The sequence below is a fragment of the Lipophrys pholis genome (assembly GCF_963383615.2).
Source record: "Lipophrys pholis genome assembly, chromosome: 10".
Classification (NCBI taxonomy): domain Eukaryota; kingdom Metazoa; phylum Chordata; class Actinopteri; order Blenniiformes; family Blenniidae; genus Lipophrys; species Lipophrys pholis.
Genome location: NC_137640.1, coordinates 12,758,761 through 12,777,470, shown reverse-complemented (window position 1 = coordinate 12,777,470; position 18,710 = coordinate 12,758,761). Strand labels below are relative to the sequence as shown.

The 18,710-nt window shown below is 39.0% G+C and overlaps 1 protein-coding gene across 1 annotated transcript; it reads left to right on the top strand.

The window, feature by feature from the left end:
• Positions 1 to 833: 833 nt before the first annotated feature.
• ghrhrl (growth hormone releasing hormone receptor, like) lies at positions 834 to 17,746 on the top strand. The gene is made up of 13 exons (XM_080472667.1): positions 834 to 960; positions 6,431 to 6,536; positions 7,077 to 7,184; positions 9,092 to 9,183; positions 10,074 to 10,177; positions 11,342 to 11,474; positions 11,653 to 11,806; positions 12,607 to 12,667; positions 13,297 to 13,366; positions 13,639 to 13,730; positions 14,996 to 15,125; positions 15,680 to 15,721; positions 16,735 to 17,746. Exons 1-13 carry the CDS (start codon positions 907 to 909, stop codon positions 16,834 to 16,836), a joined length of 1,248 nt encoding a protein of 415 aa, XP_080328793.1. The 5' UTR covers positions 834 to 906; the 3' UTR covers positions 16,837 to 17,746.
• Positions 17,747 to 18,710: the final 964 nt, after the last annotated feature.

Below are 18,710 nucleotides of genomic sequence, written 5' to 3'. Positions count from 1 at the left end.
CAAATTAGCTCTGGAGCCCCCAAAACTTCATTCTATCAAGTGAAGACAAAAGAGCTAACTTTTTCCACATGGATTTGCTTAATATAGGCAAGGGAAATTTATTTATAAAGCACCATTCAGACACAAGGGAATTCACAGTTTTAACAAAGAAATTGAATACATACATTAAAAAGGCAATAAAACTGTAGTTTATGTTGAATTGATGAACTTAGAGATTTACAATTAACAGTTTAGTTCTTTCAAGTTACATTTTTCTTATGACTCCCATAGAAACAAGTTGTTACATCTCTAGGTGACACATCCTTCCAATAGGTTTTGAGTTATATATATCGAAATGACATATTTAATTGCGTCAAAATTAAAAACGAAACAAGAGCAACAGGTAATTGACCTTTAATTTTGTGAAAGCTTCGTGGAGCCATGGCAGCATGGTCGAGGAGGCCCAGGTGACCCCCTGACACGTGCGTTTAGCGACACTGACCGGAGGAGAAGAGAAAAGGTGCAGAGCTGAAAGTGTACAGTCTGCAGACTTCATCACGGGGTAATGTTGGGCTTCAGAATAAAAGAGTGAAATATGTTTGAACATCAATGTAGACACAGGTGAAAGCAGTCTTATCTCCACATTACGCAATCATTGGCAGTGTTTTCCATAGTTGTGGAAATGTAAAAAAACAAAACAACAACAACACAGATTTACGCACAAGCATGGCCTGGGGTCAGTGCAGTATTGGAAGAACTTACTGTGGAAATACACACCAGAAGTACTGTATGTGTATTACTGCTCTCTTGACACATGTGTCACTGTGCGAGCGCGCCTGGAAAGCGGCAGACAAGCTTCGTCTCATCCGGCTGGAGCGCGTCGCGGCAGAGTTCCACGTTCGGACTGAGCAGGGGCTCCTGAGCACCATGCCCTGTCTCCACACCAGCAGCCTGTTCCTCACGCTGTGTTTGGCTCCACCTGTAAGTTTACCTGCATGCTTTTGCTTGTTTCTTCCTTTTTTTCTCTCCCACCCAAAAGCTTTGCAATTAGGGCATAGGTGAAAATAATACTCCTTTACAACAACAACAACAATAATAATAATTTGAAAGTCACTATCAACTTGATTCGTAATTTTCGATTGATCAAATATTATTGATACAATTCTTGCAAGACATTGAGAAGACAGGTTGCTGTCAAACTGGTCATTTTTGTAGAAAAGAGAAGCGTTGCTTTATTCCACTGTGTGTGAATAAGTGGATTTAAAAAAAAATTAATTACCTTTTAATGTGCAGCCATGCATCATCTTTTATCACATCCCGTTTCCTGTAAGATACACACATATGTATGATCGTGTTGTGTTTTTTTTTTAAACAAATGTTCAACGAGCGTGTATGCTTGTGTTTCTTGCCGTACCGTGGGGACAAAATAGAAATCCTCATTTGAAAAATGAATTATAGGCTATTCAGGCAAATCCATCAGGATGAGGTGAAGGATTGAAGCTGTGTGTGTGTGTGTGTGTGTGTGTGTGTGTGTGTGTGTGTGTGTGTGTGTGTGTGTGTGTGTGTGTGTGTGTGTGTGTGTGTGTGTGTGTGTGGTTGATAAGAATACCAAACCTTATTTTATGGGAAGGTGACTTTTTTAGGGATAAAACAAAGTCCCCACATTTGTAATAACTTAGTATTTATTCAAGACCGATTTCTGAAGTAATATCCATGTGTGTGTTTTGGTGCATAAAGGCAGGCGATAGTGCGGGTCTGGTATTCTTCATTGAATAGACCTAATTCAGTATAATGCCACCTTCCTCACTGGTTACAACTGAGAATATGGGTTTATTCTCCCCAATAATAACCTGAACATAATCTTCATCAGACAAAAACGTTTTATTGGACAGAAATGCAGTTTAATCAATGATGATTTTTTTTTTTTTTAGCTGATCGATGGACTGGTAACCTGGGGGCAGACACTCATTACTGTTTGCTTCATCACTCGCATTCACTGCTGAGGATGACAGAGAATTATAATCAACTACTCATAAGTCAAACACTCAAAGAAAACGCAATCACCACAAAATAAACATATGCTTCGATAATTATGTGAGCAATCTCTATTTTTATGAGCAATCTGGTATTATTCAAATGTTCAATTCTAACAAATCAAATAACAAAAAAGGGAGAAAAGGGTCAACAAGATTACTACTTTTGGCTGCATGTCATGACTCGTCTTGAGTGAAAGCTGATTCATTCCACGGTCAGCGGCTGGACTACTGCTCAGTTTGTTCTGTGCCCTTGAAATGAAAAGATGGACACTATGGAAAGCATGTTGAGAGCCGCTGATTAATGTCACTCTCATTCTGTAGCACAAAATATAAAGTTATACAAAGGTAGTTTGAAAAAGAAACATCAAATAGCCTATATTACTATTTCCCTTTTGTATATATACAAAAGAAACAAATATATGCTTATTAAATAATGAACTTTTTTATGTGTTACTAAACTACAGTAAACTGCGGTGTTTGCATTGTTTTACCTTCACCTGTAAACCCCATGTGCTCACCACTGCCCCCTACAGTCAGGTAAATGTACTAACCTTGAGCGTTTTCATTGCAGTTTGAAGTCAAAATGGCAAGACGAGATAAATATTAATGACATTCACAAAGTATATCACCTTTTCTTTAGAAAGTGAGGACATCAATATTACAATAGTGACTAATTTGGGTTAACCTAAAGGATTAACACGGTTTGAGTGGGATTGAGAAGCAGAGCTGGGAGCAGCCTCACTCCATTTCCCCCACGATTTAACCCTGAATTATGCACATTTGATAATCTTATTCAACAAATTGTTATCATACATGAATTATGTTTGCCGCACATACACATGAAAGGAGCAAGGCACTCAACCTTCAACTGTTCCGAGCATGTGTGGTTTAGTATGAGTAGGATGCTCCATAACGTAACTTAAATTCATTTTGTTTTATGGCCGGTGAGATCTGCCCTGATGCTAAAATATGCAAACTGATTTTTTGGCTTCAGCTTCATACTCATCCTCCTCTGCATGAGACAGGAAGTAATCATATTAACCCAACTGTCAAGCCATCTTCCTTTCTGTGTTTGCAATGTTAAGCTCAGATGCTGCCAGTGCTTGTGTTCTCTTTTTGAATAAATGAGTGTGTTCAATATTTTTACAGCAGCGAGAAAGTGCATCTCGCTCTTTGTTGGAAATAGAAGCCAACATGTGCAAAGTGAGCCCAGGCCTATGGCCCCTTTTTGGGTAATAAGTGGATAATGGGTTTCACCCTTCAGAGAGCATTTTTTGCAGCAGCGAGGTTGCAGGGTGAAAAGACCTTTGGCCTTGTTTTTAGTTTCATGCAGTGACCCCACGCTCCTCTCCTCAACATCCACCCAGCCTTGACTCTCACTTCACCCCCCCCCCCCCCCCCCCCCCCCCTTTCAACGGGCATTGCATGCATTGCGTGAAAGAGGTTGATGGCTCAGTTCTTACCTTGACCTGGCCATGTGTTGAAGTGCCCTTTAGCACTGAATCCCAAGGGCCATTACCAAAGGTGAGTTTGTGCGTGTGTCTATCTAAAGTGCAGAAATCTTTTTTACACACACTGCTCCAGTTAGACGATGGCACGACTGGTTTTCTGTGGTTGTTCAGTTTATGCCAACATTAAAGAGACCCTGGGTTTCACCAGCAGATCAAGTCAAGATTAGGCTGGGCTGTTAACCGTGAAAATAAAAAAAAGAATCTCATGCTCGGCATCAATAAAGATTCAACCGGCCATGACAACCCCTACTTGGCTCACACAACCGTCCCAGTATGTCTCATGTTTAATGCCTCCGATGACCATGATTAAGAAAGTGCCTGGCCCTAAGCACACAAGGTGAGTGTGGGATTTAAACTCTGCTGCTGGTGCTTTTTTTTTTTTTTTTTGCCACGGCTCAGGTCTGAGAGGCCGGCAGTTGTCAAGGCATGCATCATCACTTCCTGAAATCCTGTTTCATAGACTTTGTTTTATTTAATATTGTGCTTAAAGTTGTATTACTTTAAAGAAAGAAATTGTCCTCCTTAGTAGATCAGGCTAAGTATTGACCTTGAATGTGGGGGAACCAGGTTTTTTTTTTAATTTTCAGATTTGTTTCATAAGTGGCATAGATATTTACAAAATGAATATGAATGTTGTAACACCCTGCCTAAAGCAACGATTAAATACATTTTAGATTCAAGATGCAGAGAACAAACACACCACTGTCACACGAGGAAGCACAAAATATCCAAAAATGCTTATTGCCCGAATTTGTTGTCTCTCCAGGAGCCAACGTAATGCTTTCGGTTCTCTTCCCACACCTCCTTTGAACAGGAGGTGTTGTAATTACCGGGTAAATAGCACAATAACACGTCTCATTATATTAAGTAGCACTGCATTGGGAACAAAGAGGATGAGCAGGGGTGCAGGCTTTTAAAAAATATATATTTCTGTTGTTAACCGATGGAGATACTGGTGGCATTGATGCTGGTTTGTGCTCATTTTCAGAGCGTTTCCTGTTCCTGTTTATTCTGTAGCCGTTTGTGAGTGTTTTGTTGTTCTGCACAAACACAAACTCTGTTTATTTTTTTTGTCTCCAAAAACAGAGGTATGTTGTGCCTATGTGTGAGATGGCGAGCATGTTGACAGACAGAAAGTGATCAGAAAGGGGTGAGGGGAGTTATTATGGCAGGGGAACAGAAAAATAAGAGTTTGGGTGGGCTTGCAGAAATAAGTAGTTATCCATTTTCCAATGTGTCTTGACATTTTTCCTGATTTGATACAGAGCAATCTGTGATTAAATCCTTGAAATGGTCGGACTTCTAATGAGAGCCTTGAAGCTAAATTGTTTCTTTCAGAGCACCGAAAAACATTTAAGTGACTCGTGTCAAGTTTTATCAGCGTTTTTTAAAATTTATTTATTTATTTAAATGTTTAAATATTTACATGGAATTTGCACAAAACACTGGAAACAGCGACGCTGTGGTCGTCATTGTCAAAACACCGAAGTACATGGATTGAAAAACCCTTTACAGACACTTCTACGATTTAAAGTAATTAAAAAGAGCAATTTATTTTACATTTTCAGTCAATTTGAAACTATTCCTTCGGACCGGTGGAACAGCCATTACAGTTAGTCTGAATTAATTTTTTTTAAATTCATGTCACACCTCATTTAAATCATGTCAGCTTTAAATTTAAAAACTGCGTGTGTGTGTGTGTGTGTGTGTGTGTGTGTGTGTGCGTGTGTGTGTGTGTGTGTTTGTGAGTGTGTGTGAAAATGTTCAAATACCTTCATGTAATTGCTCCTGGTGGATATGTGTGGGAGCTGCAGTGTTTTTCCCCCCACTGAGATCCTGTTAATGAAAATCTTGTTTATAGCGCACAACCCTTGCGCACTATTGGTACTCAGGAAGCTGGTGACTTGGGATTTGATGTTCCCCAAAGGGAAAACGATTCTGGTTCAACAGGAATTCATCTCCCGAAGGCCTGTTTCATTTAGTATTTGGAAGCGTCTCATTGCAGCCTCATTTATTTCCCTCTCAGGGTTTCTTTTTTTTAAACCGGATGGAAACGAGCTGAAGCGAAGGACAAAGGTCTGAACAATATGAGCATCAGTGACAGAGGCGACTTTATGAGCATGGCGTCTGTTATTTTGGTGTGGCGTCCTGTTGCAATTAAATGGCAGTGCGTCGTTCTTCAAGTGAAGGAAATAACAGCCTGAAAATGCTGCGTGAACATCTGGGTCGAGAGCTGAGCAATTTGGGGAATGAAAGGGCATTTTCATGATTACCTCATGTTTGGCTTGTTTATACCTGCATGTACACCTTTCTCTTTCTTTTTGAACGACAGGGAGAGAGAAATGACACACACGCACACACGCGCACACGCGCACGCACGAGTTTTAAGTGTTGACACTGGAATCTTTTTCATCAGCCCCTTTCCTACTCTAACAAAGATGCTTGTAAAGATGAAATTATTGCCATAGCCAAGTCAATGTGAGTCTCGTTATTTAGTCTTTTATTTGAAAGACATGAAAAGGAGTTCAGCGGGTGTACACGAGCAAAAACCTGTCATAGCAGCACTAAATGTACAAAGATAAAAAAAAAACACACTCGTTATGACAAACCAATATAAAGAATTTTCTGAACTTCAATTCTTCATGTGCTTTTGTGAACCATCATTTTTCTTTGATTCCGTCCATAGAAATTGGTACTTTTTGCCAAAAGGTCACGATTTCTGCAGGAAAGCAGAATGACTCACCTCCCTTTGAAAAAAAACATCTTTTTTTTTTTTGTACACGTGATAAACCTCCGTGATGTAATTATAAGTGACTACAGACTGCTTCACCTGTGTGCCTCGCATGTCTTTTGGAACGTCCGTTCCCTCTATTATTCCCTCTCATCTTGTTCTCCTACCTCCAGGCTTGGTCGAGTTTACACCCTGAATGTGAATACATATTTCAGCTGGAACAAGAGCAGCTCCACTGCCTCGAGTACATCGCTGAGCAGGCAAACAAAACCACAGAGGGTGAGTTTTCCATCCTCAAATCATGCATCGTGTTCTCTATATTGAAGAAGCACATATAAATCCAAGAGTGACTTTGCTATGGAATATCCTGCGTGTACTTATGTACTGTGTGTAAGCAAAGATAAACGCTTCAGTTGGCATTCTAACTGCCAAATGAAAACATAGTGAACGATCAATTACTGTGATGCATCCGCATACGAGGCCATTAAGGATTATAACAGGATTTATGGATGTAATCTATTTCTACATAAAGGCCTTGGTCGGGGAGCTATGTCACTTATTAATTTTTGTATCACCACAATAATCCCAGATACACAATGTACACAGAGGTGAGCAAGTGTTAGGGTGTTTGATTAATGTTGCTGTAGGACTTACTGATGATGTGCACAGTTTACCTTCATAATATCGCCATGATTATGAACTACGTGATTTGAATTGTGGGGGTATGATTTAAGAACTATCTGCTCTCTTGTTGTCAAATCATTCCCTTTGACACTCCCCTTCGTGAAACCTTTCGCCTCCTGCACCTTCTTTGGAAAGGTTGCCATCCGGTCTGGGATGGAGTCGCCTGCTGGCCTCATGCAGCCGTCGGAGAAACTGTCCACAGAGCGTGTCCTGCCGTCTTTTCCCTCTTCAAAAACAACACAGGTGACTGATCAAATAGGAGAAACTGGGCTGTTTAAAAAAGCGCAATTATTTCTTATTTGAATATAATGATATGAATCAGGACTTGGGTCTTCTTAATTTAATTTAAATTTAATTTAAATTGAATTAAATTAAATTCAATATAATTGTTTCTCAATGGTATTAAGGTAATAGCGAAGTAGACTCGACTCAGGTTTGGCTGAATGGCACAGAAGACCGTAATCCAATTAGGTGTTTCCCAACAAATCAATCAGTCTGCTTTGGATTTCACTCACAAAATGAGTGAATAGATCATTCATTAGTGTTTGAACAAGAAAAACAGGGTCATGTTTGCGTCCCCTTGGAGCTGCTTGCAGGTAAACTGAGTCCTCGTTTGTAGATTCAAATGCTCGGTGGACGTCTTATAGCATGGATGTTCAAGATGCGGTGATTTATAGACTTCATTTCACAACATCACGCATATATATGTTTACATGGTTAATTGTGTGGGGATTAAGCAGTATTGTTACATCATATCCAATTAATTTGGGCTTAATTACAAATAAACAGATGGTATCCACTTATAGTTTGATTCCAGCAAAAGGACGTCACCTAAGTGTTTTCAAAAAAGTTGAACTTTCCCAGTTGTAATTAAAACTTGGATGTTGACATTTACAAATGAGAAATTAATCCCAGTAAAACGTCAACGCAGAATGTTAACAATGACGTGCTCAAAATAACAACAAGCATTAAAAAAAAAGTATTGAATTTTTTATTTTTTTTTTGCAGAGGCTACTACATTCAAAATGTCTGCAGTTTCACTATAGAATGTCATTCTTACCTAAAATGGATCAATGGATATTTAGAAAGAGACAGACAGACAGACATCAGGAGGGGATTTGTGTGTCACATCTAATGGTGGAACCAAAAGCTTTCTGAGACAACGTCCAGTGTAAGAGAATATATTTATCACAACTCATGTTATTAATCGAAACACCACCAGAGCGTTCAAAAACAAAAGACAAGTTTATGTTCGTAATTTCAGAACTCCTCAATCAACAATTAAGAAAAAGCAGATCTAATTCTAATTTCCATACTGATCTTAACATCCTGGGCTTAACCACCGGTGAGCGGTGTGTTCACTCCGTAGATACGTACTGTATACGTGTCGCGCGTGATTTGTAGTCGAGATCAAATAAATTAAATAATGAAGCCTGTTGTGTTGTTCTTTTCTGCTCCTTATGGGATGCCATGTATTAACGTATGTTGCAAGTGTCTTATTCTTGAGTCCGAGTCGTCGTAATTCACAGACAATTTGTTCAGTTTGCTGGAGCGGAAAGACCACAGAGGGCTTACGTCCAGCCTGTCCTCCATGTGCGCTCTCTGTTCTAAACATGTCGTTCTCCAGAAGTTATTTTTATGTGTGTCGCTCCAGTCTGGCCACTTCTCCCTCAGCATGGACGAGTCGTGTTCGCCGCTCACCTGGCTGCTCCATCTCCGGGCCGACCGCCTCCGGCTGACTTGTTCCATTTTGCTATTGTGTTGTCCTCTTTCCCATTCCTCCCTGCCCTAACATATTTCCCACATGTGCTATTTGTCAACTTATTTTGTAAAATTACTCTGCGGTTTTGCCCTCAGCTAAACAATTTGTTTGAATTGGTGTCCTGTGAACCAATCTTTGCTGCAATCCACCGTATGACGTCACTGAAGGCGTTTAGTTTTATGCAAGACAAGAAAAGGACTGTTGTCCATGCTGATGCCTTGTTTTCTCCCAGTATTGTCTCGCATTAATCTTTGTCCTCACTCGTTTGGGGAATTGACACAGTGTGCGCTAAAGGATTTTTGCCTAAATATATTTGATTTCTGATTTAGACTGTGATGCTATACTCTGCCTCGTTGCCTGTAGATGATGTTTGGACATGTTTCTTCAGGGTCGGTAAGCAGAAACTGCACTGGTGGAGGCTGGACAAGGCCATTCCCTCCCTACCGTATTGCCTGCAGTGTGGACGATGATATTCCAGAGGTGAGCATTGATTGGGGGTGAAGACAAGAGAGAGAGAAGAGACATTCACAAACTCAATAACTCATAAATCTTCCGGGGCCTACCCAACTGTAAAACTGCAAATCTGGTTGAAATACGAGACTGTTTCTGCATCACCCCTGTTTTCCAGCTCAGTCACCATACATAAACAAACTGGGGTCTTCTTCTATGGTAGGCTGCATGCTGCGCTGCCTCTGCTCTACTTTGACAGCACAGTGAGAAAAAAAATACAAAAAAAAAAAAAAAAAGTACACCCACAGACAAAAACAGACTAAAGATTTACGCAAGCAAAAAGTAGGACACCAAACAAAAAATGTCGTAGGTTGTATCAGGTCTTTATTTTTCTAACCTTTTCCGACTGCGATGAGCAAAAATGCTCTGCATATTTCAGTTTTCCTTCATTTTTTTTCATTTTTTTTAAATTTATTTGTAAATATGCCTTTGCTGAGAACTTTAAAAGGTTCAATGTGTCCTGTCACATAATAGCTCAAATTATCTACCGAGACAAAGAGGAAGCAGATGTGTAATGCATACCACCCAAAAATATCTGTTCGAAAATCCAAAAAAACAACTGAAGTTAAATGCCGTTCTTTACAAGTTCTACGGTAATGAAGTTATATAGTTTTTACCCTATCCTTCTTTCTCTCAGTTTTTCTGCTTTAAGCCCTCTGACTGTCATTAGAGCCCAACTCAGGTTTCGAAAGTACGTTTCAGTCGTCTCTTCAGTGTGGTTGAGTCTCAAGGTTGCCTCTGTAATTTCATCTAATTTTAGGACATTATCTTCATCTGGAAGCCTGGCAGCATTTGTGAGCTTTGATATTTTGAGTTTGATGTCCTTTCATGCAAAATCTTCTTTCTCACCCTGAATTCAGTCTGAAGAGTCGTACTTTGCCACAGTGAAGCTCATATACACCGTAGGTTACGGCCTCTCCCTGGTGGTGCTGGCAGTCGCCGTCTTCATCCTGTTACTCTTCAGGTATGAGCGTGTCGGACGACAGGAAGGATTTGGGTGTCCAGAAAAAGAAAACAGATTTTGTTTTAAAAGCACAAATGACACTGGAATTGCTTACACTCATCGGTTAAGTATCATATGAATCACATCAACCACTCGTGACATGTTTGCAGGCCCGATGCGCACTTGTGTGGAGTTTAGAATTACGAGTGCATCATTTGTCCAGGAAATAAATAAAAAAGAAACATTTAGGTGAATAACACAAAAACAAAACAAACAACTTCCACCTCATCTACATTTGCATGACAAAAAGAGGTAAGAAGAAGTAAAAACGTATTTACTCCTACCACTCAAACACTCCTGTATCCCTGTCAATAACTCAATGACAAAAGTTCCTTAAAATGTAATTTGACACCAGCAGTTGCACAGATGCTTACAATATACTAGAATACATTTTGACGCAATATTCGCCACTGAAGAAGCAAACCCTCACACACATGAACCTCTTAAGACAACTGAATTGTATTTGATATTTGTTTTATCTTTAAATGTAGTGTAATGACTGTTAATGTAATGCCAGTGTAATGTCTGAACATTACAAGGAATTCTATGGGAGACAGCAGATGAGTGTGGCTCAGCATTAAAGACTAGAAACACATAGGAACAAACCCCTCATAGCTCTCTCTGTCAAACATTTTAAAAGCTCTCCTCTGATTCAGTGATTAGAGACTATTTGTGGACCAAAGAGGTCACGCGGCCCCCTCAGCATGTGACTGACACAATATCAAGGGTCTCCTCACACCCTCCCACCGAGCTCTGTGGTTCACTGAATTGAAGGAAGTAGGAGCACAAAACCTATTAATGCTTTTTTTTTTTTTTTTTTTCAATTTCCAGCTGGTGTGCCGTTTTTTGAATATAATGTGATCGTAATACGATCCCTGCACCAATGCTGCCATCTCTTTCTTATATTCACCTCGGTTACATTGATAATCTTTAAAGTTTTATTGTCACTTTGTTTTTGTTCTTGTTCTTCATCTAAGATGTATAATTGTTAGTAAATCAAGTTTTATTTTCACTTCCTGCCTAAGTCTCATTGGAAATAATTGTTTTGGTGTTTGTTGTTAAATGTTGTTTATGGTAGAGCACTGCAATATTAGAATATTCATATTGCCCGTTGTTTTTTATCAGGAAGCTGCGGTGTGCGAGGAACTTCATCCACATCCAGCTCTTTGTCACATTCATCCTAAAAGCTGTGGCAGTGTTCATAAAGGATGCAGCTCTGTTCTCAAATGACGTTACCAACCACTGCACCCTTTCCACCGTAAGATAATGACACTCCAGACAAGAGGCTCTTGGCTGTATTAAGAAATTCCTCAGGGCAGATTTCCATGTTCTCATGTTTATGCATCTGTATATTTTTGCCTGTGCTACTCCTCTCTCATGCTAAACCCTCCTTACAGTTTGTTCACTGCCCTTGTCCCTCCTGTCCCTCGTTCCAGTTTGCCTGTAAGGCCTCTGTGGTCTTCTGTCACTACTGCGTAATGGCAAATTTCTTTTGGCTCCTGGTGGAGGCGCTCTACCTCAATTCCCTGCTGCTCTCCTCTTTCTATCGCAGCCGTCGCTGCCTCTGGGGCTTCAGTCTGCTGGGCTGGGGTGAGAAGAAATCATTGGTCCTCCTGAATTAGTTATTTCATAATTAATGTCCATAGTAGTCTCTTTTTCATATTTTAATCTTTTAATTATGGAATCGTTTGATTTAATATAAGACTGAAATCTGCTGGTCCAGCATCTACAAACTCAGACTTCTAGAGCAATAGAGCTTTTTCAATCTTTATTATACAACGCATTGCAAAACCTGTCACAACGTTGTATTATTATGAAATCAATGATGTTCTTTGATTTAAAAAATTCAAATGAATGGTTTTTAATTCAAACTTAAATCTAGCCCTCTTGAAATACTTTGGCATTTGTGGTTTAAGAGTGATTTGCTTCACAAAAGTCTCTGTGGTCTTCAGGGACCAGAAGAAGCAAACAGACTGCTGGCAGCCAACAATATTAGCTAATAATTACTACATTTCAGCAGCTAACTACTGTCCTTACTCAGTTTACTCCAAAAAAAATTTGGTTAGCGTACCTGTAGTAGATTAGGTAGTAATATGCATCATTATGTTTGTGGGTCGACTGTAAATGTCCAAATTCCTAAAATAAACCCCTTTGCTTCCCATCGGGAAGTCTTTAAATCATGTAAATATACAGTGCTTAAACGCTATAAAATATCCTTTTTGTTTTTTAAACTCTCAGTTATTGTTGTGCAATTCAGATAATATTAGAAAAATGTGATATTCAGTCAACTGAGATCAATCCCTGGTGACTGTCTAGTTATAATCCAGTCATCTCACTGTGCATTGATTAAATCTCAATTATCTTTGTTTTTGTCGCTTACTTTTCTGCAGGCGTACCTGTGTTCTTCATAGTCCTTTGGATTGGATCCCGGGTGTATTTTGAGGACACAGAGTTTGTATAAATGTTGATTATTACTTCTCTCTCTGCAATTTCCATTATTTTTCCCACAAACTTTAGGAGCTCTTGAAATAAATAAAGAAGAGGTAATTTCAGTATATATTCAGTATACACATTCCAGTTTTTTGTCTCGTGTTTGTCTCGGGATAATTGTTTAAATAATTGTCAGAACCTGCATGTCAGAGTCTTACTTTTCCAATTCCAGCAGACAATATTCAAGCCACCAAAGTCATTACAGAGAAATATTTACTTCTTTGGTAGTTGTTCCTGGTTCACACACAACTCTCTGTTTTGCCGTGTTCGGCTTATGAGCCGTTCTGTGTGGAGTTTGCATGTTTCCCCCAGAGAGTACGGTTTCCTTTCACAGTCAAAAACATGACTTTGAGTTTAATTGATGTCTCAGTTGCCCACGTGTGTGAATGTGAATGCATGTGACTGTGTGTCTCTCCGTGTTTGACCTGTGAAGGACTGGTGCTCAGTCCAGTTTGCGCCATGTCTTCACCCTTAATCAGCTGGGATCGGCTCCAGATCACTGCGACCCTAAATTGGATGAAGTGGTGTAGAAGAAGGATGTTTTTTTTTTTGACAATTTCTGAACATTTAAAATTGTTTTTCCGTTGCAGATGTTGGGATATCAATGAGGACTCACCCTATTGGTGGATTATTAAAGGGCCAATTGTTGTCTCCATAGCAGTAAGCGCTCCTATTGTATTCTAGATATTGAAATAAGAGATTGTTTATAATACACTTAGAGTGTTACAGATCGGTATTCATATGCTTTTGTTTTGGCTTTTTTTATATATAAAAAAACTCCCTTTGTGCGATGAAAATAGACAGCCAGACACTGTTGTAGCACCAGTCCAAGTCAATTTCACACTTGGACGCTCAAATTTTTGGGCTTTCGTCAAAACAATGTTTGTTTTTTAGCTGAAAAATAATTTTTCATTCATATTTTCTCTCAACAGATCAATTTTATGCTCTTCATGAATATCATCAGAATCCTAATACAGAAGCTCGATCCTCGGCTGATTCAGTTCAATAACTCCTCTCAATACAGGTAATCCATCAACTACAGACACAAACACAGTGTCAGAATCCTTTGTTATCGTCATTAACTCAGTTTGAATACAGAAGATGTAGAACACAAGCGTTACTATTGGGTCTGCGATTCCCTCCGATTTGATCAGGTTTTCATCTTTTGTTAACAGTCTTAGATTTTCAGAGGCATTGAGACTTTTGTATTTTGAACACCAAGAAGCAATGAGGTTCAAACCTGCTGGGTTTTTCCATGCACCGTTTGGATAATCTTCCTGTGCTTGGGTAGGATTTTTTTTACTTATACTCCAGCTTCCTCCTACAGTCCACAAGTTGTCCGGTGAAATGGAGACTTAAAATCACCTTTAGTTTTGAATATGTGTGTGGTTGTCAGATGGAAACAGTCTAGAGCAGGGATCAGCAATCTTTTCGAAACATTAAGTCACTCCAAAGTTACCGATTGATATGCTGTTTAATTACAACTTCCTGAATAATTATTATTTGATTTTGATGTGAATAAATTTTCATATGTAAAGAGGCCGAGGCACTTATTAACAACAGGTATTGACATGATTCACCTTGTTAAAAAACATATATTTACACATGCAACATTTTTCTGTTCATCCTAACCTATTTCCTTATTTGAAAGTCAGTAAACAGATCAGTGATTGGATCAACTGAGATTTTCTTTTTCTTCAAAATGACACTTTATCACTGGACAAATTATCACTGTGATGATGTTGTTTAGTAACTCAAGAGCTCTCACATTTCCAAATCATGTTGTTTGTACAGAGCACTATGCTAGAAAAGGATGATTGCTTCTCAAAAGGTCCCTGCAGACTCCCAGTTGGCTGGGATTGGATCCAGGCCCCTGAGACGAGTTTTGTTAAAGCGAGCATAGAGGAAGATTAAAGGATTGATAAATCAGTGTTTAATAGAAATGTTTTCAGATGCCGATCCGTTATGGGCCACCAGAGCACAAAAGCTACTCAGCAGCCCCTGAAGTCGCGGTCTGTTTTACCAGAGACTGACAATGATGATGGTCTACCAGGCTGATCTATTTTCTAGAGGTCACCACATCAAGTCATTGCAATTTGCGCCAACCACCACACGATTCAAACTTGGGTGATCGTCGGTGTGAATTCACGTGTGACGCTATCAGGAGCAGGATTCAGATGGGGGAAATGATTTCCCTCCAGAAGCGTCACCTTCCTGTTTTGTTTTGGGGAGTTGTTGTGTTCCTTTTCTAAATTGTTGGTTTTCAATTCCTCTTCTTGTGTTCGACAGGCGTCTGGCTAAGTCCACCCTCCTCCTCATCCCTTTGTTTGGCACTCACTACATGTTCTTCAATTTTCTGCCCGACTACTTCAACGTTAACCTTCGTCTTTGCATGGAGCTTTGCATGGGATCCTTCCAGGTAAATAGGGACTCAAACCAAACTCAATAAATCTGAACATGCTGTGTTGGACGAGCTCTATATGTTGTCTGATCTCTTCATTGTGCTCAAAATCATGTTCATGTTTGTTTTTTTTAATGCCTGCCTGCATAATATGACAGTAAATTGTATCTACTACAATGTCATTATTTGATTGATAAAGGTAACAAAAACAAAAAAAACATAATGCCTCACATCATTGCACAAAGATGGGGTGGTCTGCCATTTCAGTGTCTATCAAGTGTTGAAACAGCTGGTCTGTTTCATTAGTGTGTAAAGATGTGTTGAGTGGCAGCTGAGATCCCTGCTTTGTGCTTTAGGATGTCACAGACCTGATATGACAGGGCTTTATTGAGCTTGGAAAACAAAACTGTCCAATTTATTCCGTTCCAGTTTGCCGCTTGACTGAGTGAAACATTTCCGTCGTTCGATGTGTCTGTTCTCATCAGCGTCTGCATTTAACCTCCACGTGGATAATTCTGTGACGATGTTGACCAGTCTGAAGTCATTATGATCGAAACTTTCTTTTTTCACAGGGCCTTCTGGTAGCAGTCCTCTATTGTTTTCTCAATCAAGAGGTCAGTGCACGTCACACCACGATTAACATATCCATGTTGCGCTGAGCGTTGCGTTACCCCTTAAGTCAATTACCACAAATAGCAAAATATATGTAGGACCATTTCATCAATCCACTCGTAACATTTCCAATGCTTGCTCTCTGTGACCTTGTTTTTGACACCTACATTATTCAAACAGATGTTATGGTTGCACAAGTATACTCTACATTTTAGCTTCCGAGCTGGAGCGTAAAAGTAGGTTAAGTCACAAACAATGAGAGGTGAGTGCTCTAGTGTAGTCGGGTCTGCTAAATATATGCCCACTTTCCTTTATTGCATAAGAAAATGCTATAAAGAACTTACATAATCAGGAAGATTAATGTGAGGCCACGCTCCCCGACAGTTTGAGCACAACAGCAGCCTTCTGGCAACACTCAAGTTGTAAAAAGTTTTTAAAAAAACCCACCATGTTCATATGTTTTCAGACAACATGTCTGTTATATTTTGTCATGTATACAGGTCAGTTTATTTCACTAGTGAAGCTCATAAAAATTTTTTAAATAAAACATGCAGGCATGTTTAATCATTTTTAATACTTCAAAATATTGGTCTGAGTGTTGAGAGCTTGTATATTGATCTTATGCTCCATCCAGAGAGAAGAGGATAAGTAAGTAACTTAAAAACATTCACAGATACATCAGTAATAGAATGATTAAATCTTCTTCTTCTTCTTCTTCTTCTTCTTCTTCTTCTTCTTCTTCTTCTTCTTCTTCTTCTTCTTCTTCATATTATTGATAATGTTATTATTATTATTGTTAGTGTTGTTGTTGTTTTCAATTAAAAGAAGGAGCATACAGAAAAATTTAATTGTAAAATAATAAAATATTAAAACAAAATCAGTTTATTTACTGAAATTAATTTAATTTATAAATAAATAACAGTAAATGCATGAAAAGGACCAGATTAACAGACTAAACTAAAATGAATTAAATGACCATATGAATGGCCTATATGTGTATGTTCTCTTTCGTAAGGTCCAGAAGGAGGTCCACATGCAGTGGCTCCGCTGGAATGAGAGGAGTTATGGCGTGGTGTCTCCCGCTGCCAAGGGCAGCCAGATGGACACGCCCTTCTAGTGGTGTGACACGGACTCTCGCTTCTCACTGTAGGACTCACACTCATCGGACATTCACGCAGCTTCAGTGTTCATCTTTGCCATCATTAGAGCTGCACAGCCGTAACGGTAGCCTCCGGCCACGGGTCACTGAAGCCTGTCGGTGTGAGAGTCACTTCTCTGTATCACCGTTTCAGGGAAGGTGAAGAAACCAAGGTGAACTTCACAAAGAAGAAGAAGAATGTTGACATTTTAAACACACATCCATCAAGCTCATGTGCATTTCTCAAAGGAGAGCAGTGCCACTTTGAAAGACGAGCTTTTTTAATACCTTTGATGTATTATTGGTCAATTTAGAAACTTAGAATCTTAAAAGTTCCAACACCTACCTACATATCAATTCGTAAAAAGATGTATGAACAATTCAACTACATTATTGTGTTGCATGTACTTTTTAACATACTGTCTGAATGATGGAGTGAGGTCCAGTACATTAAATCATGATGCATTTATCACCAGCTCTCCAGTGTAGCCTACTGATTGTGTGTTAAAGCGGTAGCGTTCTGTTTATTGACGCAAAAAAGACCCACTCTGTGATCCCTAAATGAACAATTAAACTGTATTGTTTTACCAAATGCTTCTGTATTGTGCTTTGGTTTTTGGAATTTAGGATGCTGTTTATTTCCTGTTGTGCACACAAATTTGTAGTCTGCATATATTTGTGCATTTTGACTTATTACACCTATTTCAGTGTTTTTCTTTTCTTTTCAGAGGAAATAATGTAGATGTGAACATCAATGATATGACCTTTTTTTTTTTGAAGACAGATTAGAAATTGTTTATCTATTGTTCTGTGAAGTTTATTTTATTTGAAATCTTTGCCTTAAACGGACTGTATGAATTTGCCTTGATTAAACTATTTTCCACTTGGTTTTTCTCTTTTTGAGACTTACTGCTTTCAGTGTGGCCTTTTAGTCTTCCTCCACCAGAAGTGTCAAAATTGTTTTAATTCAACGGCCATTTACAGCCAAACTTGCTCTCCACTGTGCAGGACCAATAAACTGATAGAATAATAACTTAAAATTACTAACCAACTGCAAATTATTTCCTTGTGAATACAATATGAATAACATTAAACTCACTTTTTTTTCTGAATCTCTTATGAATAATAATAATAATCTAAATTTCTAGTTGCCTGTTTCTCTTTACAGTGGTGTAAGGAAACGATTGAAGCTCTTCATAACAAAACAGAGGATTTCTGCAGCCCTCTTTGAGCATCTTTTTGACAATCTCATTGTGCTATTAGCTCATGATGAGGGAGACAGCTTTCACAGCTGCAACACATCTCGAGGCATTTTTACTGAACATCTACTATCTATTGAGATCTCCAGTTTACTGAAAAAGCATTACCCTGCTGGATAAGTTGACAAGTGTACTTTGCCATTATTTGTTTTTGTAATCTCATCCTGCACGCCAGATTGAGCCCTCTCATGGGCCTGGTGTAGTCTTTGGGCCACATGTTCGATACCTCTGCCAACGCTCTGGTGATACTCTCTCCACTCTGGAGTGCAGGAAAGAGGCTGGTATTGGCAGCCGACGTTTGATTCAAATTTAGTCATGCCAAAGCCAGTGTCAGTGAATATACAATTAATAGAAAAGTGCTCAAATTTATGGAAAGGTACAATACCGGTCAAAAGTTTCAACACACCTGCTCATTTAATGTTATTTTTTTGTTTATCATACGTACAGTCTGGCTTGTCCATTAATCCATCCATCCAAACCAAAAGATTAGACACAGAGGCAAATTGGCAGAGGCAGCCACTGAAAGAAGAATAACTAAATATATACCTTCCAAGGTTTCAAATACCTCTCAAACTTGATCTCTTTCCATTCTAA